Raw genomic sequence first — 24,894 nt, 5'->3', positions numbered from 1 at the left:
CACACACACACACACACACACACACACACACACACACACACACACACTGCCAGAGCCAGCTCAGCATTTGGGAGGCTCCAAAAGAATGTGTGTGAGAGAAGAGGTATTAGGCTGCCTAACAAACTGAAGGCCCACAGAGCTGTTTTACTAACCTCACTGTTGTACGCCTTTGAAACCTGGATTGTCTACCAGCATCATGCCAGAAAATTGAGCCAGATACTAAGGTTCTTTCTCAAGCTGAACTGCCAAGCATTCAAGCTCTACTGTAGGGAGCTCAATTCCAGTGGGTTGGCCACTTTGTTCAAATGCCAAAAACTGGCTAAAAGGTCACTTTATGGGGGACTCACAAAAGGCAGGTGTTCACATGGTGGTCAAAAGAAATGACAGACACTCTCAAGGTCTCTGTGAATAGAAGAACTTTGGAATAGATTGTGAGACCCTATGAGACATTGGCACAAAACCTCCCAGCGCTGTGCTCTATGAGCAAAGCAGAACTGCAGTAGGTCAAGAGGAACACGAGATGCTTCAGTTAAGAGACATCTCCACTCCAAATGTTCATATGGACTATCTATGCCCAACCTTTGGTGGAGCCTTCCAAGCGTCTACTGGTCTGACCAGCCAGAGTCACACACACTGTACACAGATCCGGACGTCATGATGTCATTTTGGTCCTATCTGACCACTAAGGACAAACAACAATGCTACCTTCAATATCTTAGAAGGAAACATGATCAGCAGCACTGAGATTCTGACAGATCCCCATACATATCATACTTGGGTTCTGAAGAACACAGTTCAGGAAATGTTGCTTGAAGTCTTAAAACAGTGAAGGTAACACTGAACACTGTAGGAGTTTCAACATAGTTCAATAAAAGTTAGTTCAGGGCTGTAACAATGTTCATTTCTCACTTTTATCCCACCACTCTTATTCTAGATAATGCATGTTAACCACTTTCTCCCTGTCAGTCACTACTATTCAAGGCCTACCTCTACAGAAAAGTATAATTCCAAGCCCCTGAATTCTATACTTTTTTTTTTTTTTTACATTTTAAGCTTCTCTTCTCCTGGGCTAGTCTAAGTATGGTTTGTTTTATTTTTTTTTTAAGTTACTACTAGATTTCCCCTTAACATGAAATCTAATCAAAAGGTACACCAAGAATGTGGAATAGTACTGCAAGGGCAGGGTAAACAAGTCAGAAGATTAAGAGTTTAGAAAAAGACTCTTTTAAGTAGAAGGAGGCTTTATAAGTATAATAGAAAAAAATATTCACACCTAGGACTCTTAAATTCTAGTACAATTCCAGCCTTGCCATCAACTGTGACCCCTTGGGCAAGTCACTGAATTTGTCCTTGCCTCTGTAAAATGAGAAGGTGAGTTCAAGTCCCAGCTCAGATACTTATAACTTGTGTGACCTTACACAAGTCACTTCACTCCCCCCCAGCTTTCAGATTCCACATCTGTAAAAAGAGAAGATAAGATGGCCCCCTTCCAGTTTTAAGTCTGTAAACATTTCGAACAGATATTCTTGAAGTTCCTTCTATCTCAACACTCTAAGGTTCCAAGACAGATAATAAAAGAAGTAACCTTAAAAAAAAAAAAAGCTGAGTTTTCAGAGGAAGAAATTAAAGCTATCTACAGTCATATGAAAAAATGCTCTAAATCACTATTGATTAGAGAGATTCAAATCAAAACAACTTTGAGGTACCACATGACACCTATCAGATGGGCTAACATGACAAAACAGAAAAGTGGTAGAAAAATAAGAACACTAATGCACTGCCAATGGAATTGTGAACTGATCCAAACAATCTGGAGAGCAGTTTGGAACTGTGCCCAGAAGGGCTATAAAACTGGGCATACCTTTTGACCCAGCAATACCACTTCTAGGCTATATCCAGAAGTGATCATAAAAATGGGAAAAGAACCCACATGTACAAAAATATTTAGAGCAGGTCTCTTTGTGGTGGCCAAGAATTGGAAATTGAGGGGATGCCCATCAATCGGGGAATGGCTGAACAAGTTGTGGTATATGAATGGAATGGAATACTATTGTACTATAAGAAATGAAGAGCAGACAGACTTCCTAATAACTTGAAGAGACTTATATAAACTGATGTTGAGTAAAGGGAGCAGAACCAGGAGAACATTGTACACAGTTACAGCCACACTGCACTATGACTAACTTTGAAAGACTTAGCTCTTCTCAGCAATGCAAGGATCTAAGACAACTCTAAAAGACTCAGATAGAAAATGCCATCCACATCCAGAGAAAAGAACTGTGGAGTCTGAATACAGATAGAGGCATACTATTTCATCTCCTCTTCTTTTGCTGTTTTGTTTCTTCTTTCTCGTGGTTCCTTCCATTAGTTGTAATACTTCTTTACATCATGACTAATGGGAAAAAATGTTTAATATTATTTATAAGTAGAGCCTATATCAGATTGCATGCTGTCTTGGTGAGGGTGGAGGAGAAGGGGAGGAAATTTCAAACTCAAACTCCTGTGGAAGTGAATTTTGAAAATTAAAAATAATTATATTAAAAAATATTGGGTTGTTTTTTTTTTTACTGCAATATGATCATATTGCTGCCATTTCCTTTTAAAAGAGAGAACTGCTCTAATGTCGGTATCTCAACCTTGCAATATACAGACTAATACCAGCAGTGAAACTATTGTGTGAGTTTTTAATTCTATGACGAATAAGAATAGTATAAATATTAATTGGAGAATTTATATTAAGTGATTGTTATTATCTTAATAAAATAAATATATGACCAATACTTCAAAATCTGTTTCTCCTTTGCTGAATTATATTTTATGGCAACAACTAATAATAAAATTAAGACAATAGACATTCTGATATACAAAATACCACAGTGATAGTTCACTTCTATAAATAAGAATAAAGGAGTATGAAAATAGAGCAAATCCCACTTAATCCATCATGAAGCTTTAACTGAACTGAATCTCATGGAATATAGCCCAGAATCACTCAATTTCTTTGGGGCTAATTTCCCTCATCAGTAAAACAAGAGAGTTAAATTACATCTCTGAAGTCCTTCTGAGCTATAAAATTCAATAATTCTATCCAAAAGAAGAAAAATCCCTCTGAGAATTGAGGAAAAAGAGTCAAAGAGTTTAACCATTTTACACTCCAGGAGTAAGTCAGTCTTGGTGCTGGTTGGCATAAATTAAGGTTACTAATTAAACTAGCTTCGTTATGTGAGACAACCTTCAAATTTGTCCTAATTCTATTAGAAAAAAGATGAAAGCAATGATAGTGAAGGACCACTGGGGGAAGACTATGAGAAGATGAGACATGATGTGGGTATAGCGGACAGCGATTGAGAAATCCACAGTATCACTAACAGCCATGGGTCCCTTAGTGCATGAACAAAGAGGCCCACCTACCCTCAACACACTGGACTATAAAGAAGGCTAACCTATGTTCAATTTATTCTGCTTAATGAAGTGAGGAAGTATATAATGCATTTCAGAAAGATTTCCTTAAAAATTGTTTTGTTGCCTTTAGCTAAGAGACTTCATTAATTAGCTCCTTTAAAAATGCTGGATAACTGAGGCACTGCTATGTATAAGCAAAGCAAAACTCAGAGATGAAAAAGGGATGTTTACCTCTTCTGACATAAAAGGACACACTCATCTCTTTTCAGGAGTGATATTTAATCAGTTTAAACTCACTACTAACCCTAGCTCTGTTTTTAAAAAACCTAGGAAGTATCACAAAGTTGCAGTACCTTGTAAAGAAGTTAGTCAATGGTCCCAATATTTTCAATTTTCTATCCACTTCTGTTTCTTCACCACAGGCATGGAGGTTGTGATCACTGAATTCTTTTGAGGAGTTTAATGTAATATCTGAAAAATGAGCTTCATCATTCTCAAGAGTCACAATCGCACTCGAATTACTGGTGACCCCCAAGTCTAAGATATCTTCATTACTAACAGATAATGTTGTGGACAGTTCCGTGCTGAGACTTGATACACTGCATACGGAGATATCATCGCTTCGAGTCAGAATCTTAGAGGTGGGACTGTAGAGCTTCACTGTGTCATATCCAGTTCTTGGGAAAGTAGAAGACTTCCGTACACGATGTTCCCGCTCAGTATTTGTGGAAAGAGGAGATACGTATGATGGGAGTGTGCCTGCACTCTGAAAAGTTCGATCAGGGACAATTTCTGGCTCAGATGGTTTTCTTTTAACGTTTAACACGCTGCAGTGGACAGGTTCTGGGTCCCCTATTTCCAGGGTTGGAATACCTGAATCCACTGATTTAAGGCTACGTCTATCATCTGAATCACTGAGTCTCAACTTAGGCTTATAATCAGGCAACGAAAGGGATCTAGGGGTCTTTACATTCAAACATTGAAGATTCTGAATATGATTGCCTGATGTCTCGTCCAGAACTTTCATGGAGCTGAACCCATTTGTTGAAGTGGAAAGATTCCCATCGGTCATCTTGGTCCAAGAAGTAACTAGTAAGGTTAAAGAAATAAGATGAGAACACATGCAGTACTTTACCCTCTAATACAAACCCCCATTTCTTCCTCTCCTAATCATTCCAATTCCACAAAAAACCCTGCATACCTGACCACTTGATTTGGACTACAAGGTAAATCACCAACATGTATTCCCTCCCCACTCAAACATATGGCCAGACTGAAATGCATTACCAACAGAATACCACATTACTAATACATTTGAGACTAGTCAAATTAGACAATTTTACTCCCTGGCTATTTCCTTAGCAATCACTTTGCCAGTTGGAACAGACACATCCTGGATGATTTCAATTTGTTTATTTTTGGAATTCCCACTAGGCAGCCCCCACTGTCCTGACTGATGAGAGGCTCTCCTGGTCAGCTCCAGCCATGCTGGACTTGACTCCCAGACTTTCTCTATCTGCCTTTAAGATACTCTACCTCCCACCCCCTTCCTAGTTGCAGAACCATAATCAATTTAATACTGCCATTGCTAATGGAAAGAGTGCATCAACCTACTACCTACAGCTACATTTGACATCTCTGTACCTTTTCAAACTAATATCCCCTCCCATCCCACCATTCTCCTATACGTGCTACCTCCTATTAAATTAATAGCAGATTGAAAGCAAGAACTGTCTCTGCTTTTGAACTTGTGTCCCCAACATTTGCCATGGACCTGGGCATGCAGTAAGCAATTAATAAATGCCTTTTCAATCATTCATTGTCATAACTTCTGAGAAGCTACTTCCAACTCGGGAGGCCATTATTTTAAAGGTATGTGGTGTCACTATTTTAGTGGTGACAAAGAGTTGAAAGGATGCCAAACTGGGAAATGGCTTAACAAGTTGTAGTATACGAATGAGATGGATGTACTATAAGAATTAATGAGGTGGATGGTTTCAGAAAAACCTGAAAGGACTTATGTGAACTGATACAAAATGAAATGAGCAAAACTAGGAAAACAATCTTACACAATAACAGTAATATTGTAAAGATAATCAACTGTGAAAGATTAGTAATTCTGATCAATACAATGATGCACCAAAACTCTAAATGACTTATAATGTAAAATACTATCCAACTCCTGATAAAGAACTGATGGTCTCAAAGTGTAGTTTGAAGCATTTTTCCCCTTATTTTTCTTGTTTTTTTTAAACATGACTAATGAAAATGTATGTTTTACATGACTTGATATATATAATGGGAATCCTATTTCTTGCCTTCTCAAGAGGGATAAGGAGATGGGAGAGAGAAAACTTGAAATTGAAAATAATTTTCTTTAAATAATGGCATATGCAGGAAAACTTGAGAGATTCATATGAGAAAAAATTATGGAATAGGGAATAAATAAAAAATATGGGGTAAGGAAAGTGAAAAAAAAAGTGACTGAAGGAAATTAGAGCTTATAGGAATGAGTCATGATAAAAAGCACTGCTTAGCCCAAGAGAGAATACTCAAAGTTGATAAGAACAAAATGCCACCATAAAAATATGCAATCATAAATCACCAGCTCAGGGCAGGAGTTGATCTTAAAGATCATCCAGTCCAACGGTCCTTATATTCATGGAACAGTAAGAAAACCAGTCTGATCAGTGTATGTTTGGTAGAAGTGGGAAATGATAGACTAGGTATGGGACAGAGCGTGTTTAAAATTGAATAATGTTATCTCATTTGATCCCCACAGCAATCATGTGAGAAAAAGTGCTCTTACTGTCACTAGTTTATAGATAAGGAAACTAAGCTAAGAGAGATTAAATTATTTGTCCAAGGTCACTTAATAAAAAGGGTTAGAATCAGAATTGGAATCAACATCTGCCTGACTCCCAGTCCAGGGGTACATACAAGAGGTCCTCGAAAACCTGAGATCTGAGTACAGCCATGGTACGAAATAGGGAACAACTATGTCTCTATAGAAGGGGTTATAGTCCTACTCCAGTCCTTCATTATGGTATGGATATAAGGCCTTAAAAACTGGTTAATGGAGTACAAGTTCCACCAAGGTACAAAAGCTTCCAATTTACTTATAGCAACCTGTGTCTATCCTCCAACAGCCAACTGGGCACAGCTGGGAGAGGCAAATAATCAACACAAGTTGGGCAGGTGGGTGATGAATTTTGTCACCACAGCAACTCATGAAGATCATCCACTAAGCCATAGAGAGGTTACGATATGAAAGAATATAGTGATGAGATCACAGATCTCTTAAGTATTAAGGGATAAGAATATTTGTGTCATGGCATTTTGGTTTGTGGTGATTTTTTTCCCCTATCTCAACTAGATAGTTTTGCACATAACAGAGGTGCTTTTAAAATGGTTGCTAAGATGAAAAAAAAAACATAAACCATGCTTTCATATGAAACTAAACATGTCTAAAACCAAATTACTGATCTTCCTCTGCCAAGCTAATTGAACTTTCCAACTATCCTATTTCTATTAATTGTACCACCATTCTTAGAATCTCTCACAATTCAACAAACATTTATTGAGTTATTCAAGAAAAGTGACTAAGTTATCCACACCCTTTTACTAGACATAAACAGCAAGGAAATAAGAAACAGAAACAGAAACAAGAGTCTAATAAATGCCAAAATAATCATAGCAGCACTCTATTCAGTAACAGAGAACTGGAAACAAAATGAGTGTCCATTGATTAAGGAATGACTGAAAAAAACTATGGTATATGAATGTCATGAAATATTATCCTGCAATAAGAAATGACAAATGAAAAATGTATAGAAACACGGAAAGAACTCTATGGAATAGTGTAAAATGAAACAAACTGAATCAAGAGAAAAAAAAAATATATATATATATATATATGTCTACAGTCTAAATGAAAAGACCACTTAAGTATTAAGAAGCTGAATTCCAAGGAACAAAAACCAGTGAGGGTTCCAGATAATTGAACAGGTGAGGAACTAGGAAGAGAGAATACCCTAGGCACCATCAGACACAGTTTCTGCCTCAGATAGTTTTGTTTAATTGTTTCTTCTTTGTCACAAGGGAGAGTTTAATCTGGAAGGGAGGGGCAAGAAAATGTGATATAAAGACAAACAGTAACAATATAACATTCAAATACTTAGTGAGCTTCTACTACAGAGGAAGTACTGAGGGAAGTCTGGAGGGCATTGAAATATGGTAGCACCTTCAAGGAGAGGATCAGAATCTTGTAGAACAGCAGTTCTCAAACTTTGGGGGGCCTCTTTATGCTCTTAGAAATTAGTGAAGATCCTCAAAAGAGCTTTTCTTTATGTACATTACCACTATCAATATTTATTATTGTATTAGAAATTAAAATGTCTTAGAATTATTATGAAAACAGTCCTAAAATGGTCTCCTGCACCACACTTTGAGAACCATTGTAGGAGAAGATATGCACACAAATAGCTATAATTTGAACTAGTATCCTAATAAGTGCACTAGGTAGGTGTAAGTAAGGTGGATTTTAGTGTGTGTAAAGTAGATTTTTGTTATTTCTTAGAGTTCAGTTTCCCAGGATCCTTGGCTATAACAATCTCTTGTTCCCATGTATTAGATATGAGTTCTCACAATTATGGTTCAAAACATCTCCACCATGCTTGCACAACATTATATAATGATAAATCACATAAACATCCACTGCAACTGCACAGTGAGATACAGGGATGAGGTGATATAAACTTGTAAGGCTATTGCTGGCAATATTTCTTTTTTGTCTGTTGCTCTATAAAGCAGGTGGGCACTGGTCAGTGAATAGGGAACTTCAGGGTTGAATGCACAAGCTGGAATGCTGTATGTGTCTTGATCAGCCCCCATCAAGGCTTGGGGGCGGGGATCTGTGATCTGTGTTTGCCTCAACTGACCCCCATTGAGGCTTGGGGGATTTAGGGGAATGCACAAACTGTGCCTGTCTTGACTGACTCCATGGAGACGTAGGGGTAGTTGTCCCCTCCTCCCCCCCCATCTCCCCCTTCAAGAAGGGTGTGCTGTAGGAATTTGTCCTCCCACTATCAGCAATCCTCTTGTGAGAAAATGAGACTAGAATAAAGTAAGAATAGTAACCCCTTCAAAGCTGTCTTAGCATCTTTCTTGTCTAACCAGATCAAAAATGAATCTGTGCTAGCAGCCCTCCTGTGTGCTGTAGTGTTATCTGTCTTAGAGTAGGTCACAGTGACATGAGAATACGGGGTGGAGATATGGGAGCGGAACAGGGACATTAGAGAAGTAAAGAGCAGATATGTAAGTAGAGTGTAAAAAGTACCCAAGCACCTAAAAATACCTGAGATGGGTACAAAGTACTAAGAGTTCAAATGAAGGCACTCCCAGATATGAAATCTTTGACTGTCACTGATTCCAGTCATTTCTTACCTCAAATACCTCTCTAATTCCCTCTTCTCCATTTCCACCAACTTTTCCTCAGGCCTTCATTATCTCAATCTTAGCTTATAGAGGCCTTCCTGCCTAGTGTCCTTACACTCAGTCTTTCCCTACCCTAAATGGGAAGAACTCACAAATCCATAGAATTAGTGCTTAATAAATGCTTGTTGACTGACTGGCTACTGCAGTAAAGATCTGAAAGGTCGTAACCTTGAGCAAGTTACTTAATCCCAATTGCTTTATATTAAAAAAAAGTGTCAGTTCATCCAAGAAATATTCACTGAGCACCTACTACAAACAAAATGCTGCTCTCTTTACTATAAGAAATACTTTAAGGAATAGGAAGATTCAATAACTGCTCCAAGGAAATTATAGCTAAGTTGGCTTAAGACATACTATACACAAGTAGACTGTCTACTGTACCTAAAGTAGTTGTCTCCTGATAATCTTTACTCTCAAGATGATGATGAAAAACAATATAGTTCAAAATTATTATTTACTGCTTTGCTCCTCAAAAGTAATGACTGGGTATCACTTTTTTGTCTACCCAGCAACTAGCAATGCTATAAACAAAGTAAATATTGGGGACAATATATCAACTTTTTTATAAAATGTAAATTGCATCAAAGCCTAATTTTCTATTAACAAAAACTTCCAGGTTTAAAAAAAAAGCTTCCATACAAGACTATAAAAGCAAAGCCTTCAAAAGACAAAATACTGCATGTCTACTCCATACACTACACTATGTTTCCATTTCTTTCTGTAATTATAAATCATCATCTTGGCTCTGAGGATTATCTTATTTCTAAACTGCTATTTAATGGCCAGAAAAAAAAGTAAATACCCTTTGCCAAATCCAGTAAAATAAGACTTCTGTTTGGCCCCAAAAGGTAGAACTAAAATTTCAGCTCAACTTAAGGAAAAACAGCTAGGCACTCAGCTATCTAACAAAAAGGGCTGCCTCCAAACCTAGTGAGTTCCTAATGGCTTAACGGCTTTAAGTAAAGGCTGAATGACTTCTCATGGACACAGTAAAGAGTTCTTTAAAGGTTAGATTTCAAGGGATTAAATGAATCTGGGTGGTGGGGAAAGGAGGGGGGGAATTACACTGTAATTTTAATGTAATTTATATCCTTTGTAATCCCTATATATTTTCTTTTATGAATTTAAAAACATAATTCTGAGAAAGGGTTCACAGGTTTCACCGGATTGCCAGAAGGATCCATGTAACAAAAATGGTTAAGAACCCCTTGTCCAGGGGATTTGTGGGTTAAGATTAGAAGATCTTTATGGGTTATAGGACAGAAACTGGACTTGTGATTTCATAAGGAATTTGAAGGTGAGGAAATTTCCTTGACCAATGCAGGCCATCACTGTCTTTTCAACTTCTATTCTTAAAGGGCAACCTAGAACTTGAAGAGGTTAAGTCCCTTGCTCAAGGTATAATCAGTATATGCCAGAGACATCTGAACTCCAAGACCAGCTTTCCATGCACTACACCATGCTTCTTTTCATGATATGGGGGCCAAGAAACACAAGGTAAATCTTGGACTGTTTTAGGAAAAGTAAATTATTCAGCACTAAGACAAGGTTGTCTTCCTGTACTCTACCCTGATTAGACCAGATCTTGAATGTGGTGTTAAACTGTGGGGGCTCCATTTTAGAAATGACATTACTAAGCCAGACAGCATCCAAGGGAGGGCAACCAAAATGTGAAACTACTGAACAGACAGCATGGCATAGTGAAAAGGGGTCTGCATTGGGAGTCAAAGGACCCAAGTTTAAAATCTACCTTTTACTTACTACCTGTGTTCCTGATGTCTCTTAATTTTAGAGACACAGGGGTGGGGAACCTGTGGCCTTGAGACCACAAGTGGCCCTCTAGGTCCTCAAGTGTGGCTCTTTTACTGAATCCAAACCTCACTGAACAAATCCCCTTAATAAAAGAATTCATTCTGTAAAACTTTGACTCTGTCAAAATGTCACACCCAAGGACCTAGAAGGTCACAATGTGGTCTCAAGGGTGCAGGTACCCCGCCCCTGTATGCACTGCCTTACCTCTGCTGACTATTTCCAATTGATCCTTTATATAGTTTGTGTTAGCATGTTGTCTCCCCCACTGACCGTTCAAGAGCATGGACTGTCTTTGCCTTGCTTTGTATCCCCCAGTTCTTATTAGCACAGTATGTGGCACATAGTAGGTGCTTAGTAATGACTGTTTATTGACTGACTGCATGACCATGAGCAAGAAACAATCTTTTAAAGTCCTGGTTTCCTAATCTATAAAAACTCCCTTCCTTCCCAACTTATTAACCTCTTCAGCTCCTAATCTGCAGCTTCCCTCCATGTTAGCCACACAAAGGGATCATCATACACCTGATCTCATCATCACCTCCAGAATCCTGAATTTGACATTTCTATGTCTGTATATCTGACCATAAGCTCCTGTCTTTCTGATTCCTCCTGTCCTCAATGCAACAGCCATTCACTTCACCTCATCTTGCTTTCCTAGATCATCGAACCTGCTCTGTCTTTCAAATCTTCAAAATCTCAACCCTTTCGTTAAGCAGTTCAACTTTACACTGAGCTAGACTCTTTTAATCCTCTCTGCCCTATGACTGGTCATCTCTTTCCTAACCAAAACTGTGGATTATTCCCTAAACCTTGTCTTGTCTGCTTCTACTCATGTTCTGCTTAACATGGATGAAATCATACACACGCTCACCGGTTCCATGATAAATTTCTTATCCTGTCTCAACTCATCTTCAACTCTTTATTCTCACTAACACCCACATTTAATAAGTGGCCCAGTCTGTCAATTCTATTTTCTCAATACCTTTTACATTTGTCTCCTTCTTTCTACTCACACTACAACTACCCCAATCCAGGCCCTCATCACCTGTCACCAGTACTACAATAGCCTCCTAATTGATTGCCAGACCTCCAGTCACCCTCTTCCAAATCATCCTTCTCAGAGCAGCCAAACTGATTTTCCTCATATCTCCATCTGATGATGTCATGTCTTTGCTTTCAGGGGAAAAAAAATTTACATAGCTTACCATTTCCTCTAGCATAAAATACAAACTCCTCAGTTGGCATTTAGAGTTCTTCACAATCTGGCTCCAGCCTACTATTCCCTCTCATTCTACACTTCTTGGTGTTGCTGATACACAACATTCCATCTCTTATTACTGTGCTTTTTTTTCTTCCTTTCTTCAGTTTTTTTCCCCCAAGAGGCAATCAGGGTTAAATGACTTGCCCAAAGTCACTAGTGAGTGTCTGAAGCTGGATTTTAACACAGGTCCTCCTAAACTCCAGGGCCAATTGCTCTATTTGCTGCATCACGTAGCTGCCCCCATAGCTGTCCTCCATTCCTAGAATTTTCTCCCTCCTCACCTCTCCCTTTTGGAGCTCCCAGATCCCTGCAAGGTTCAGTTCAAGAGCCACTTCCTTCAAGGGATTTTTCTTAAGTTTCCCCACTCCTTAGCATCACCTTGAAATCGCTGTAAATTTATTTTGTATACTGCACTTAGTTTTCTGTGAAAATGTATCTTGATGGTAGAATATAAGCAACTTGAGAACAGGAACTGTTACTTTTCTATCACTGTAACACCATCTCCTACTATACTGCTTGGCACATAGTGGCTTAATAAATCTCTGTTGCTTGAAGAGAATCTACTACAGTCTCTAAGGTCTTCCTAGGCCTAAACCTATGATCTGTCCTAAGTAGATCAGTTGAAAATACTGGAAATACTTAGTCTGGAGACAAGAAGACTGGAGAGAACCCTCATCCACCCATCTAAGTGAGCTGTTGTCCTACATGTCTTCTTCCTTTTGTGACAAACCTCCTTGAAAAGGTAGTGTACAATAGTTACCTCCACTGCCTCTCCTCTCACCCTCGTAACTACAACAATCTGACCTCCAACCTCACTGTCTAAACAAATCCACTCTGTCCAAAGTTACTAATGATCTCTTATACTGCTAATGGTTTTCCTCAATCCTCATTCTTCTTGTCCTCTCTGCAGCCTTTAACAGTCAATCATCTTCTTTTCCTTGATACTCTCTTCATTTTGTGATACTCCTCTCTCCTAGTCCTTCTCTCACCTCTCTGACCACTCCTTTCACCCTCTTTTGCTGAATCTTCATTCAGGTCATGCCCATTGATAGTAGATACCCACAGGGCTCTGTCCTGGGCCCTTTTCTCTTCTCCTACTCTTCTAGATCTCATCAGCTCCCATTAATTAAATCATCATCTCTATGTTAATGATTCTGAACTCTCTTTATCCAGCCCTAACCTCTCTGCCAACCTCCAATTTCTTTTTTTTTTTTTTTTGAGCAATCGGGGTTAAGTAACTTGCTCAAGGTTACACGGCCAGTTATTTCTGGGTGTGGTGCTGAGTGTCTGAGCCCGGGATTCTATCCTCTTACTCGCTGAGCCACTTGGCCGCCCCTAACCAATTGGGGTTAAGTAACTTGCTCAAGGTTACACGGCCAGGTGTTTCTGGGTGGGTGCTAAGTGTCTGAGCCCGGGATTCGATCTCCAGGTCTTCTCAACACTGGAGCCGGTGCTCTTACTTGCTGTGCTACCTGGCCGCCCCCAACCTCCAATTTCAAATCTCCAATTACTTATTAGACATCTCAAACTGGATGTCTGTAAACATCTTAAACTCGTTATGTTCAAAATTAACTCATGACTGTTCCCCAAGCCCCTACCCTCTTCCTAATTTACCTATTATTTTACTACCATCCTCCCAGGCTCCCAATCTAGGTGTCATTCTTGAACCCTCACTCCCTATTCCTCTCCATATCCAATCTGTTGCCATGGCCTGTCAATTTAACCTTGGTAACATATCTCACATATGTCCCCTTCTCTCTCCTGGCACTGCCACTATCCTAGTCCAGGCCCTCAATCCTCTCAAAAACTGGACTGTTGCAACAGCCTTCTGGTTGGTCTCCCTGCCATAAGTCTCTCCCCATTCCTGTCCAACTTTACTGCACTGTCAAAGTGATCTTCCTAAAGTGCAGGTCTAACCAAGATATACCCCCTACTCAATAAATTCCAGCAGCTTCTGCTTGATGTTCAGAGCCCTTCATCACCTGCCCTCCCTCCACCTTTCCACACTTTCATACACACACCTCCTTCCCCTGCCCTCATGAACTCTGCCACCCAGTCACACTGGTCTCCTTGCTGTTCCTCAAATACTCCAGGCATTTTCCCTGGCTTCCTACCATGACTGCAATGTTCTCTTTCCTCCTCTCTGCATCCTGATTTCTGGACTTCCTTCAAGTCTGTAATTTCTTTTCCTTGACTCATTATTGCCAAATTACCCTGTCTATAGCTTGTTTGTACATAGTTGTTAGCATGTTTTCTCTCCATAAAACTGTAAGCACCCAGAAAGCAGGCACTGCCTATTTTTGACTCTCAAGCACCTAGCTAGGAGGCACATAATAAGTGACTACTGACTGGCTGATAGCTGTCTTCAAGTATCTGAAGGGCTTTTACATGGAGTAGGAATTTCATTTCTTCTCTTGGCTCTAATGCCTATTTCAGGAGGTCAGTGAACTTGGATAGGAAAAACTACAGCTTTATTTTTACTAACCTCTAATTTAGCATTTCCTTCAATTATGAATTTTTTTTAATTATTCTAAAAAGGAGACCATAGAATTCACCAGAATGTCAAAGTGGACCACGACACAAACAAGGTTAAGAATTTCTGCCCTAGATAAACCAGGAGTACTAGGTTTAAGGTACAAAGAAGCAAATCTGTTTTGATATAAGACAGCAAAATCTCCTAACAATTAGAGCTATGTCAAAGTGGGACAGGTTGCCTCAGAAGAGTGGTTTTCCTCTTACTGGAGAGCTCTAAATAAAGGCTGGATACTTGTTAAGTATGTTATAGAGGGAATTCTTGTTCAAGCAGGAAGCAGACTAAATAGCCTCTGAGATCCCTGCCAATTCTAAGACTCTAATTTTGATTTTAAAGTCATAGGATTAATGACAGGTCTACCCTGGACCTGTGTGTTCCCTGTGCCAAACAAATAATTTAACCTAAAGGTAATATCTCAGTTTCAAAGTCTATAAAATGCCCTAGACTAGATTTTTTTTTATCGTAAATATGCAAAATGAAAGTTCTGAAACCAAAGCCAAGTTGTGATATCACTGGGTGGGGGAAGGGAAGGAGCAATCACTCAATGGGATTTTGAGGTCCAAAGGTTCAAAAAGGAGGTTCTCCTTTCTGAAAGGTTTTTAATTACAGGCTGGAAGATTTCAATTGGTTTTTACAATGGGGATTCCTTCTGGGTATGTTGTTGAGCAAAATGACCCCTGAGTTCCTTCCCAACTGTCAAATTCTGTGATTTTAACACTATACTAAAACACACAAAAATTTCTGAAAGCCTTAAAAACCCTGGAAACTTGTTTCACACTCTTTAACCTTAAACAGAACATGAAGAAAATTCATCAAGTCCTACCACCAAAGGGCAAATCAATTATATGAAAAACTAAGATAATTATCCAGGTAATTCAGATTACAGAAAAACTCAACACATAAAATTTCCCCTTACCCAGTCTAGACAAGGAAATGTCACTACCATCTATCCCAAAACTGCTTTCTAATCCAAATATGCACTTTCTAGATTTGAGATGGACATTGCTATATAGATTTGTTTTGGTTCTGTTGTCTCTGGATTTCTATTCTAGAATGGAAGTTGTAGATTACTTATTTTCTATTAGATAAACAATTTGCTAATTTACCAAGCTGAAGTTCTAGAGGAAGAATTCTTAATCTTTTATGTGTCTTGGGCCCCTTTGGCAGTCTGATGCATATGGAGCTTTCTCACAGTAAATGTTTTAAATGCATAAAATACATAGGATTACAAAACAAACCAATTATATTGAAATACAGATATCAAAATAGCTTTTTTTTTTTTAAGTTCATGAACTATAGGTTAAGGATGCTCTGTTAAGACATAAGAATCCTTGCTGCTGGAGCCCTTACATGTTAATGAGGAAGTACTCAAATAGCTTTTAAAGTTTTAACAACGGTTTTCCTAAGAAGGCTAAATATTCTCCAAATCTATTTATACCATTTGCTTAACAAATTCTGTTAGCATAATGAAAATGTAATGCAAATGAAGGACACAACTTTATTAGGGACTTAAAATTGTAGGAGTGAAGAATCCAAAGTAATGACATTTTATCATAGCTAATGAACCTTTCCATTTGGGCAGACTTGGGAATCTGGAACACAAGGAATTGGAGCTGGCTTCAGGGATAAAAGGGGGCTCTAACAAGCTGCCCATTTTATAGTATCAGAGATTTAGACCTGGAAAGGACCTTAGAGACCATTATGTCCAACATCATTTTACAGGCAGAAAACTGAGGCCCATGGATGTTGCCACTTGCCCAGGGTCACCCAGCTTGTAAGTGGGTGGAATGTGAGTCTTTTTCTTCCAATTTTATGTATTTTTTACTTTCAAAATACATAATATTTTTATCTGACTCATAAATACTAGATAAAAATGAGCACCTCTATATACAATGTAGATCAGAAGGAGAGGTCTTTATAAGAAAACATGAATCTCTATTAGATTTGTTTTTGCTTTCCTTGTTAAGATTAGAACAAATTCATCCTATCAATTTCCACCCTGTTCTGCCTGTCTGGGTTTCCTTCTGGCCTTCCTCTTCTGTCAGGTCAAGGATAAACTGTATTCAACATGTCAGTTTCCAAGCCATCCTTTTTACCTAGGTTCTAGGAACGCTGGCCTAATCAACATATCATAAGCTGTTCTGTTTATCTGGGATTCCTTCTGGCCTTCTTTCTCTTCAAGTGAGGTGGAGGTAGAGGTAAAAAGGAGGGGGGGTGGGGTGGAAGGGGATGTCAATTCACCATGTCATTTTCCTGCCTATCCTGCTTATATGAGATTTATTCTGGCCTTCTATCTATGAACCCTTGTCTACTTAACATATCACTTTCCAAACTATGTTATTTGTCTAGGGCTTGATTTTCTTGTGGCTTACTTTCTATGAACCTTGTTCTCTTCAGTACATCACATGCTGTCCTGCCTGTCTAGGATTCCTTTGGGCTAACCCTCCCCCCCCCCCAAGGGGAAGGACAGTAATCTATTTAAAATATCACTTTTCAAGATATCCTGCTTATCCAGGATTCCTTCTGGCCTTCCTTCGTGGTCAACCCCAGGGGTCTACTAACCATATCACCTTCCAAGCTATCCTGTCCATCTAGGGTTCCTGCCCGTCTGCCTTCACTAGGTGGGGACAGGGGAAGGAAAGATCTGTTCACTGTGTCACTTTCCAAGCTATCTGGCTCATCTGGGATTCTTCCTGGTGTTCCGTTTATGAACCCTGGTCTGCTCCAGGTGTCACTTTCCAAGCTGATGTGCTTGTCTGGGATTCCTTGTGGCCTTCTATCTCAATGGGGGGGGGGGGGGGGAGGGAGGGGGAAGAGGCAAAATCTGTTAAATATGGCACTTTCCAAATTATCCTGCTCATCTGTAATTCCTTCCAGCACTCCATGTAAGAACCCTGCTCTACTCCGTACATTACTTTCCAAACTGTCCTGTTTATCATTCCTTCTATTTCTAAGAAGGGGGGAAGGGGATGGGAAACCTGTTCTCCAGGTCACTTTCCAAGCTATTCTGCTCATCTGGGATTCCTCCTGGCGTGGCATCCAGGAACCCTGCTCTACGCCACATGCCACCTTCCAAGCCGTCCTGCTTGTCTGACTCCAGTGCCCGCCACTGCAGCCCGCTTCCCCATCTCCGTTTGGGGAAAGCAAACTTTCCCGATAAATAAATCGATGAAGAGCCCCTGGGCTAGCCCCGGGAAGCTTGGCGGCGGGCGCGGGGGCTCTTTACCTGGGAAACCGGGCCCCGCGCTGCCCTCCAGCTCGGCCATCCGCCCTCCGCGCGCCCTTCTCTAGCAGCGGTTGCTGTGGCTACCAGGGCCGGGGAAGCAGCGGCGGCGGCGGCAGCAGGTGGTGGAGGCGGCCGCAGCAGAAGCAGCAGCAGCCGGGAGGTGAGTCCATTCTCTTCTCCCCTCCGGGCTCGCTCGGGGCGGCCAGCCTGCCTCCCCGTCCCTCACCCTCCGGCCGGACCCCGAGGCTGCTCCACTGCCATCCTCTGGGGGCTGGGGGCGAGCCCCGAGCAACTTCTTACGGAATTTTAAAAGAGAGAGGGAGAGAGAGGGAACGGGAGAGGGGGTGGGGGGAGGAGGAAGGGAGGGAGGAGCAGGAGCAGCCGGCCCCCCGGGCTGCCCCGGGGCAGGAGGAGGAAGCGGCTAGGCAGGTGCGCCCGCCCGGCAGCTCGCGGGAGTTCCAGGAACAGCCCGGAGCTCCTCTGCTCCCTCCTCCAGCCGCGGCCGCAGCTGCAGCAGCTACCTCAACCGCGCACTCCTCCCTCCGAGGCTCTTCCCAGAACGCCTCTCCCCCGCCCCTGCTCTGTGGGGACTTTTCCCACTGGTCGGCCAGATTGGGGGCGGGATTGCCTGTGGCCACGCCCCCAACACGCCGCGGGCTGCGGCTTTTCCTCTCCCTCCCTTTTCCCCACCCTCTCTCCTCCCTCGTCCCGCCCCTCGAATCCTGCGCCAGCTGGGCGCGGAAGGCCGACTGAGCGTCTGAGAACGGCGAAGCGCGAAGATCCACGGGGAAGAAGGCGGTGCGGCTGACCCGCCCCTCTCCCCTTCCGGAGCTCCGGCGCCGCTCAGGCCTGGCCCCGGCTGGCGACGACGCGTTCCCCGCCCCCTTGCTTACCTGAACTGTTCCACCCGCAGCCATCTTGAGCGCCCGAGGCAGGGGAGGGGGAAGGAGGGGAAGGTGTGCGAGGGGAAGCTCGAGCCCAGGCGAGGGGAGTCGAGACGCCGAGCGCATCGATCGTGCTCACCTAAGTTAGGGGAGGGGAGAGGGTGAGCCAGGGCAGAGTCCCAGGTATGACTTGCTGGCCAGTGGGGAGGGTGCAGGGGAGGAAGAGAGACTACGGATGTGGCTGGAAATGCTGGCTACCACAATTACCTGTGTAATTCACCTCCCTGAGCCTCAGTGTCCTTTTCTGTAAAATAGGAATGATAATGGGATCAAGGACTTCTTCCAACTTTACGTAAAGCATCCTTTCTACTTTATCTCCACAAACACCCCCCAAAATGGTAATGCAACGCCCACTGAGGGCGCCCACCTCCTCCAGAAGAAGACCATTCTCAATCAATCAGGAAGCATGTATCAAGCGTCTGCTTTGTGCCCAGCGCTGTGCTAATCGGTCCCCGCACTCTGGGAGCTCACGTTGCTATCCAAAGAACAAGTGTCCATGGTATCATAAGGGGATATAGAGTATCAGCTTCCAATGGGGGAGAAAGCACGCGAACAACTATGCACGAACAAGATACGTATGAGCCAGCGCGGGTAGCAGTGGCGAGGGATGGACTGATGGAGATAGGGACAGACAGAGAGAGGGACTGGCAGGTAGATAGTACACAGAGATGGACAGATGGAGATCAAAAGAAAGAACTTTGATTAAGGGCTTGCCACGTTCCAGGCATTATACCACAAAGGTAACGTTTTATCTCAACCAGAAGCTGCCCTTCGGCTTCTTGGGCGGCTTACAAAGTGCTCCCAGTTCTGCCCTCTGGGACCAAGCAGGATAAATCTAATCCCAGTTCCTTCCACATGACAGCCTTTAAATATTTGAAGACAGCTGTTCGGTGTCCCCTGTCTTCTATTTTTTTCATTCTTACACTATTCACTTACTTGCTTTTGGTAGGAAACTATTTCCTAAACTTAAAAGGGCTGGGGTTACTGGAGAGAATAGGAATGCCATATAATAATTACCTCTTTTATAGGACTTTGAGCTGAAAAGGTCCTTAAAGATCGAGACCAGGGAGGGTTTTTTGGTCGTTGACCCTTTTGTCAGTATGAATAATATTTTTAAATGCAAAAAATAAAATACATAGAATTAAAAAACAAACGTAATTACAGTTATCAAAAATTTTTTTAAAACAAGTTCATGGACCCAAGCTTAAAAATTTCTCTGCACTTAAAGCCCAAAGAACTTTAAAAAGCCACTCTCTAACTCAGAGCCTCATCTATAAAATGGTGGGGAGGGACCTATACAAATATTCTTTACCTCATAAGGTTCTTGTAGAAAAGTTATTTGCAAACCATATAGTATGATAGAAATTTGAGTTTACTTTTAACTAAACGTTGAGTTTTCTGTTTCTTGCCTGGAACCAGGTATCCACCTCACTTCTCAGCCCCTGGCTCCAAGCCACGTGGCATGAGTAAGCCCCAGTCCCTTGCCAGGTCCCTTTTTATGTTGTCTTCCCTCCATTAATAACAGAAGCTCCCTGATATTGGGAACTGTCTTACTTGTATTTGTTTCTCCAATGTTCCTGCCTGCCAAATAGTTCTCAGTAATTGCTTTAGCTGCCCATTTGCAAGAGAAATTCGTCAACCTCAGCTTTAGGGTAGTGGTTAAATATGGCCTGGGAGTCAGGAAGTCCTAGGTTGAAGTCCTTCCTCTGACATTGACGCTGGGACCCTGGCAAGTCATTTAACTTTCTACTGCCCAGACAACTCTCTGAGCCCTTAAACTGTAGAACAGGTGCTGCTCTGCGTTGGTAAAGGGAATCCTTCACTGGCAGCTCCCTATACTAATAAAATCACAGGTATGGCTAAAAAAATAATTTAGTTCCCCAAGTCACCCATTAATCTTGGGATGGAGATTCCTAATTTTTAGAACACAATACTTAGATTTTCATTTTTCCAGTTAAATTAATAAAGCATGTGTTGTGTGCATAAATGTATGTATGTAGAGAGACTGTGTGTGCGCTTGACCATCTAAAAATAAGCAGGAAAAGCCTCAGAATGGCTAAAATTGCTGTCATAAAACCCATGTGCCTTTATTTCCAGCAGGAATCTTTCTTCCCTCCCTCACTACCTACTGACTCTTAATTTATCGACAATTCTAACAAGCAAGGTATTGTCTTCCAAATCCATAGCAAATGAAAAGTAGCCAATTATTGAGAAGTAGGTAGGAGGGGGGGGGGGAATTTTAAAAATAAATTCTAAAATTTTAAACCCCCTAAGAAAAAAAAAAAGGGGTTTTCATCAAAAAAAAAAAAAACATGATTTGTTACTGAGCACTTGAAACTCTGCAAGGTAATAAGAGGAAAATCAGGCAGAGAGTCATGCTATGAGACCAAGTTGTGCTGCTAGCTCTGTGACCCTGGGCAAATTACTTGTTCTTGCTGCCCCCAAGCAGCTTTCCTAAGATTATACATTGCTGACAAATTGTCACTCTGCATTCATTGTGGGAGTTTCTACACAGAGAATTTTCACCTTGGGTGAGATTACAAGTCCAGACCCCCCCACCCCTCAGAAAAATTAAGGAAACACAAAGTCCAACAACTCTGAGGCATCATTCAGAGCAAGAGGTAGTTAGTGCACTTGGATACTTGGAGGTTTCTTTGCAAGTGGGTATTCCCTTCATTGGTACTCGTCACATTTTCTCTGAGTTAGGAAGTAGAGAATCCACCACCCGAGGCCAATGTGTCAGTGATCTTCCTCGGGTTTAGCTAGCCTAGTCAGATGACAGTTTAAGATTATAAAATTCAGTGTTGGTGAGGTACTGGGGAAACTGGCACACTCTTCTTCTGCTGGCAGCCCTGTAAATCCGTACAGTCTGGCTTTATATTAACAAGCCATAGCAGCTTTATTTGTAAGGACAAAAAAAAAAAATGTGGAAGAAATTCATGTGTCCAAAATATGGGGAATAACTAAGCAAAGTGTTGTATGTACAGAGTCACAGGATGTTTGTGTGGGAAGGAATTTCTGTGAGATGCAGTCCAGCTCCCCCTAAATGGGATGAGGAAATGAAGACCCACAGAGGGGAAGGAGACTCAGTCATACAGATAATAAGGTATCAACGTAATGGAATATTATTGTACCATTAACAAAAACAAATATGAAACACATGAAGAAATATGAAAAGAAATGAATGGATGAAAACTAGGATGGGAGTAAAATGTATGACTACATTTATGTAAAAAAGAAGCAAAATCTGATAGTAGATGACTTTTTGAGAAATGCTTTCTGATTTAAGAAAGTTAATAAACATTTTAAAAACAAATCACAGATAATTCAGAGTTTATGTCTTAGGTGTGATTTTTATTTTCTTTACATTCTTGTATTTATAGCTATTAAGCTGACAATTTTTTTTGGTTGTTTTTGCTTTTTGGAGGGGCAATTGGGGTTAAGTGACTTGCCCAAGTTCACATGGCCAATGTTAAGTGTCTGAGGCTGGATTTGAACTCAGGTCCTCCTGACTCCAGGGCCAATGCTCTATACCACCTAGCCACCCCAAATTGACAATTTTTAAAGAACCAAAGTGACTCCTAAAAGCTAGTCATGTACAAAAGAAAATTTAAAGAAAAATGAGAAAAGTTCAGCATTGTGGAGCCATGTAGCATCAAGGTAATTACCTGCATGCCTCAGGTGCCTCAGAGGGTACATGATACTTATTCATATAGATTATCTGAGTCAAGGGGCAAAAAAAATAAATTATGTTCAGTTCAAAAGCTTTGGCATCAAAAGCAGTGAGCCTGAATTGTTGATTTCTTCTCGCTGTAGGACACTGGTTGTTGATTCCGACAATTAATGAGGCCTGAGGGAAAAACTGTGGGTGGGGAATAAGAAGGGTGTGGTCCAAGCCTTGCTAAGGAAGATAACCACAGCTTCAAACCTGCCTTGTAGGAGCTGTTGGGTAAACACAGAGAAAAAGTTCCCTAGTAGTCTTGACTGACTATAATTTGGGGTTGAAGCAAGAAAAGATAAGACGTTTATAGAGAGATTTCAGTGTTTGTAAAGTACTTTACTTAGACTTTTAGTTGATCCTCATAACAACCAGTTCAGTATAAAGACCAAATCCTAGGTCTAGAAGCTGGAAGGGACCTCAAACATCATCTACTCCAACCTCCTAACTTTGTAGATGAGGAAACAGTGAGGAGGAACTAGAAAAAGGAACCTGCAAGCTCCCTTAAAGAAAGTCCCAGAGGCATATATCAATGTGAGGCCCTAACGCAGTAAACCTATAATGGGAACAGATGGAGAACTGGGAAGGGGGAGAGGGGGAAGAAAAAATGAAGGGGTGGCTAGGTGGCGCAGTGAATAGAGCACCGGCCCTGGAGTCAGGAGGACCTGAGTTCAAATCCAGCCTCAGACACTTGACCCACTTACTAGCTGTGTGACTTTGGGCAAGTCACTTAACCCCAATTGCCATCCAAAAAAAAAGAAAAAGAAAAAATGAAGCAATGATCCCAAGTTCTTGTATGCAAATAGATAAAAGATGAGGGGGAGTAATGTAAGCATCATTATTTCCCCTTTACAGATGAAGAAACACAGAGGATTGAAATGACTTATCCAAAGTCACACAGTGTGTGGCAGATCTTGGGTTCAAAAGTCCTTTTAACTTCAGATCCATTATTCTTTTCACTACATCATAGTACACATTTAATGCTGGGCCAAAAGAAAAGACAGAGAGAGACCACATAGTGTGATTTTTGCCATAAATTATAATCCTCTAAGGATAGCTCAGTGGGAAGGCACTTCTGCTTTGTTGTTCCACAATTCCAATCCCCTCCAGAGCTTCCAGGTGCCAGGCATGGTTGGACTCAAGTACCACTTAATCATTAACAATTCATAAATATTGTTGATTTGCATAATTTAAAGTCAAATTGCTCTACTTCAGTACTCCAAAAATCCATGATTTATGAGGATGTGAGTACTCCCTCCCCTGTCACAGAATGCAGACTCTGCATTCTATAGTAGTTGATTTGATGAGTTCCTGTGGCCTTAATTATCTACATTTCATCACTTGATGGCCACCATCTGGTGAGATAACTCTTGTAACAAAGCTATTTTGGTTCATGGATGACAGGAATGACAGTCTATTGCTAACCTTTCTCTGTTTGGTTAGTTATGCCCAAGTTAGTGGCTGACTTTTGAGAAGCCAGGGTCACTTCCCTACTATGGTGAGCCATTAGAGGAAGACTTTTGGAAATAGCTATTAATTATTTCCATACTTAGATGGATCAATGAGACCTTTGATATATTATTCTGCCACCAGAGGAGAAATCTATCAAGCCTCATTCTGTGTGTCTTCCCATAAATCCTCCATAGGAAGGACCATTCCTCTGGATACCTTTATATTGAGTTGGTAGAAATTAAGCACAAGGACTGTCCATCAGTTGCCATTTACTCTTACTGTATGACCAGCTTGTTTCCTTTTCTGGTCTTACTGTGTATTTCTTTAACAATAACATTTATGGGGGCAGCCAGGTATCATAGCTAGTAAGAGCACCAGCCCCAGAGTTGGGATGACCTGGGATCGAATCCGGGCTCTGATACTTAGCACCACACCCAGAAATAACTGGTCGTGGAACCTTGAGCAAGTTACTTAACCCCAATTGCTTTAAAAAAATATATATCATTTATGCCACCTTTTCCTCACAATTCTTTGTTTACCATGTGCTGCAGCTCACTCTTGCCCATTTGACTTCTCTTTGTCATTTAATCTCTGATTTTGATTCTTCGGAGATGGTGGCCTGCCATGCTTCACAGGCATACAGTATCACTGGAAAAAAAAAATATTGGTGGGAGATATTTCAGGAAGAACCTGGGAATCACTAAAAATAGTGCATCATTTCCCAATGACAATCTAGCTCACAGAATCCTCCTGTCATTCAATTATTGTTTCAGTTCTCCATCTGCCAAAATATATAGATCATGCTTAACTGGGTCAATGAAACGGTCCTTAAGAGAATGTGCAGGATATGTCTGATGAATTCACCATTATGGGTGTTTAGTGAGCCTATGTCCAGGAACGTATTAGGGTTGGGCTCTCATTGACCAGCCCGCTATTTCATGTACCTTGGTGGAACTCCTCTGTGCCCTCTACACCACTCAATTTCATAGCCTGAGCAACTGATCTTGTCCATCAAATTGATTTTTCCTCAGTGGGAACTTAGGCCAAACT

At 41.1% G+C, this 24,894-nt stretch overlaps 1 protein-coding gene across 2 annotated transcripts in view; it reads right to left on the bottom strand.

The window, feature by feature from the left end:
- The window catches only part of TBC1D14 (TBC1 domain family member 14), a 104,431-nt gene extending 86,354 nt beyond the window's left edge, over positions 1-18,077 (bottom strand). The window contains exons 1-2 of one of the 2 annotated variants that reach the window (XM_069070205.1): positions 17,731-18,077; positions 3,756-4,491 (exon numbers count right to left, since the gene is read on the bottom strand). In XM_069070205.1, coding sequence (XP_068926306.1) covers positions 3,756-4,491; positions 17,731-17,770 — 776 coding nt within the window. In that variant the 5' untranslated portion in view covers positions 17,771-18,077. The remainder of the gene's footprint in view (positions 1-3,755; positions 4,492-17,730) is intronic. The other variant, XM_069070195.1, reaches the window with a different exon arrangement.
- Between the last annotated feature and the right edge of the window lie 6,817 nt (positions 18,078-24,894).

The sequence above is a fragment of the Petaurus breviceps genome, unplaced genomic scaffold (assembly GCF_028583685.1).
Source record: "Petaurus breviceps papuanus isolate PSGF00001 unplaced genomic scaffold, PetGlider_PUasm1.0 140, whole genome shotgun sequence".
NCBI lineage: Eukaryota > Metazoa > Chordata > Mammalia > Diprotodontia > Petauridae > Petaurus > Petaurus breviceps.
This window is presented reverse-complemented; position numbering and strand designations above follow the sequence as displayed.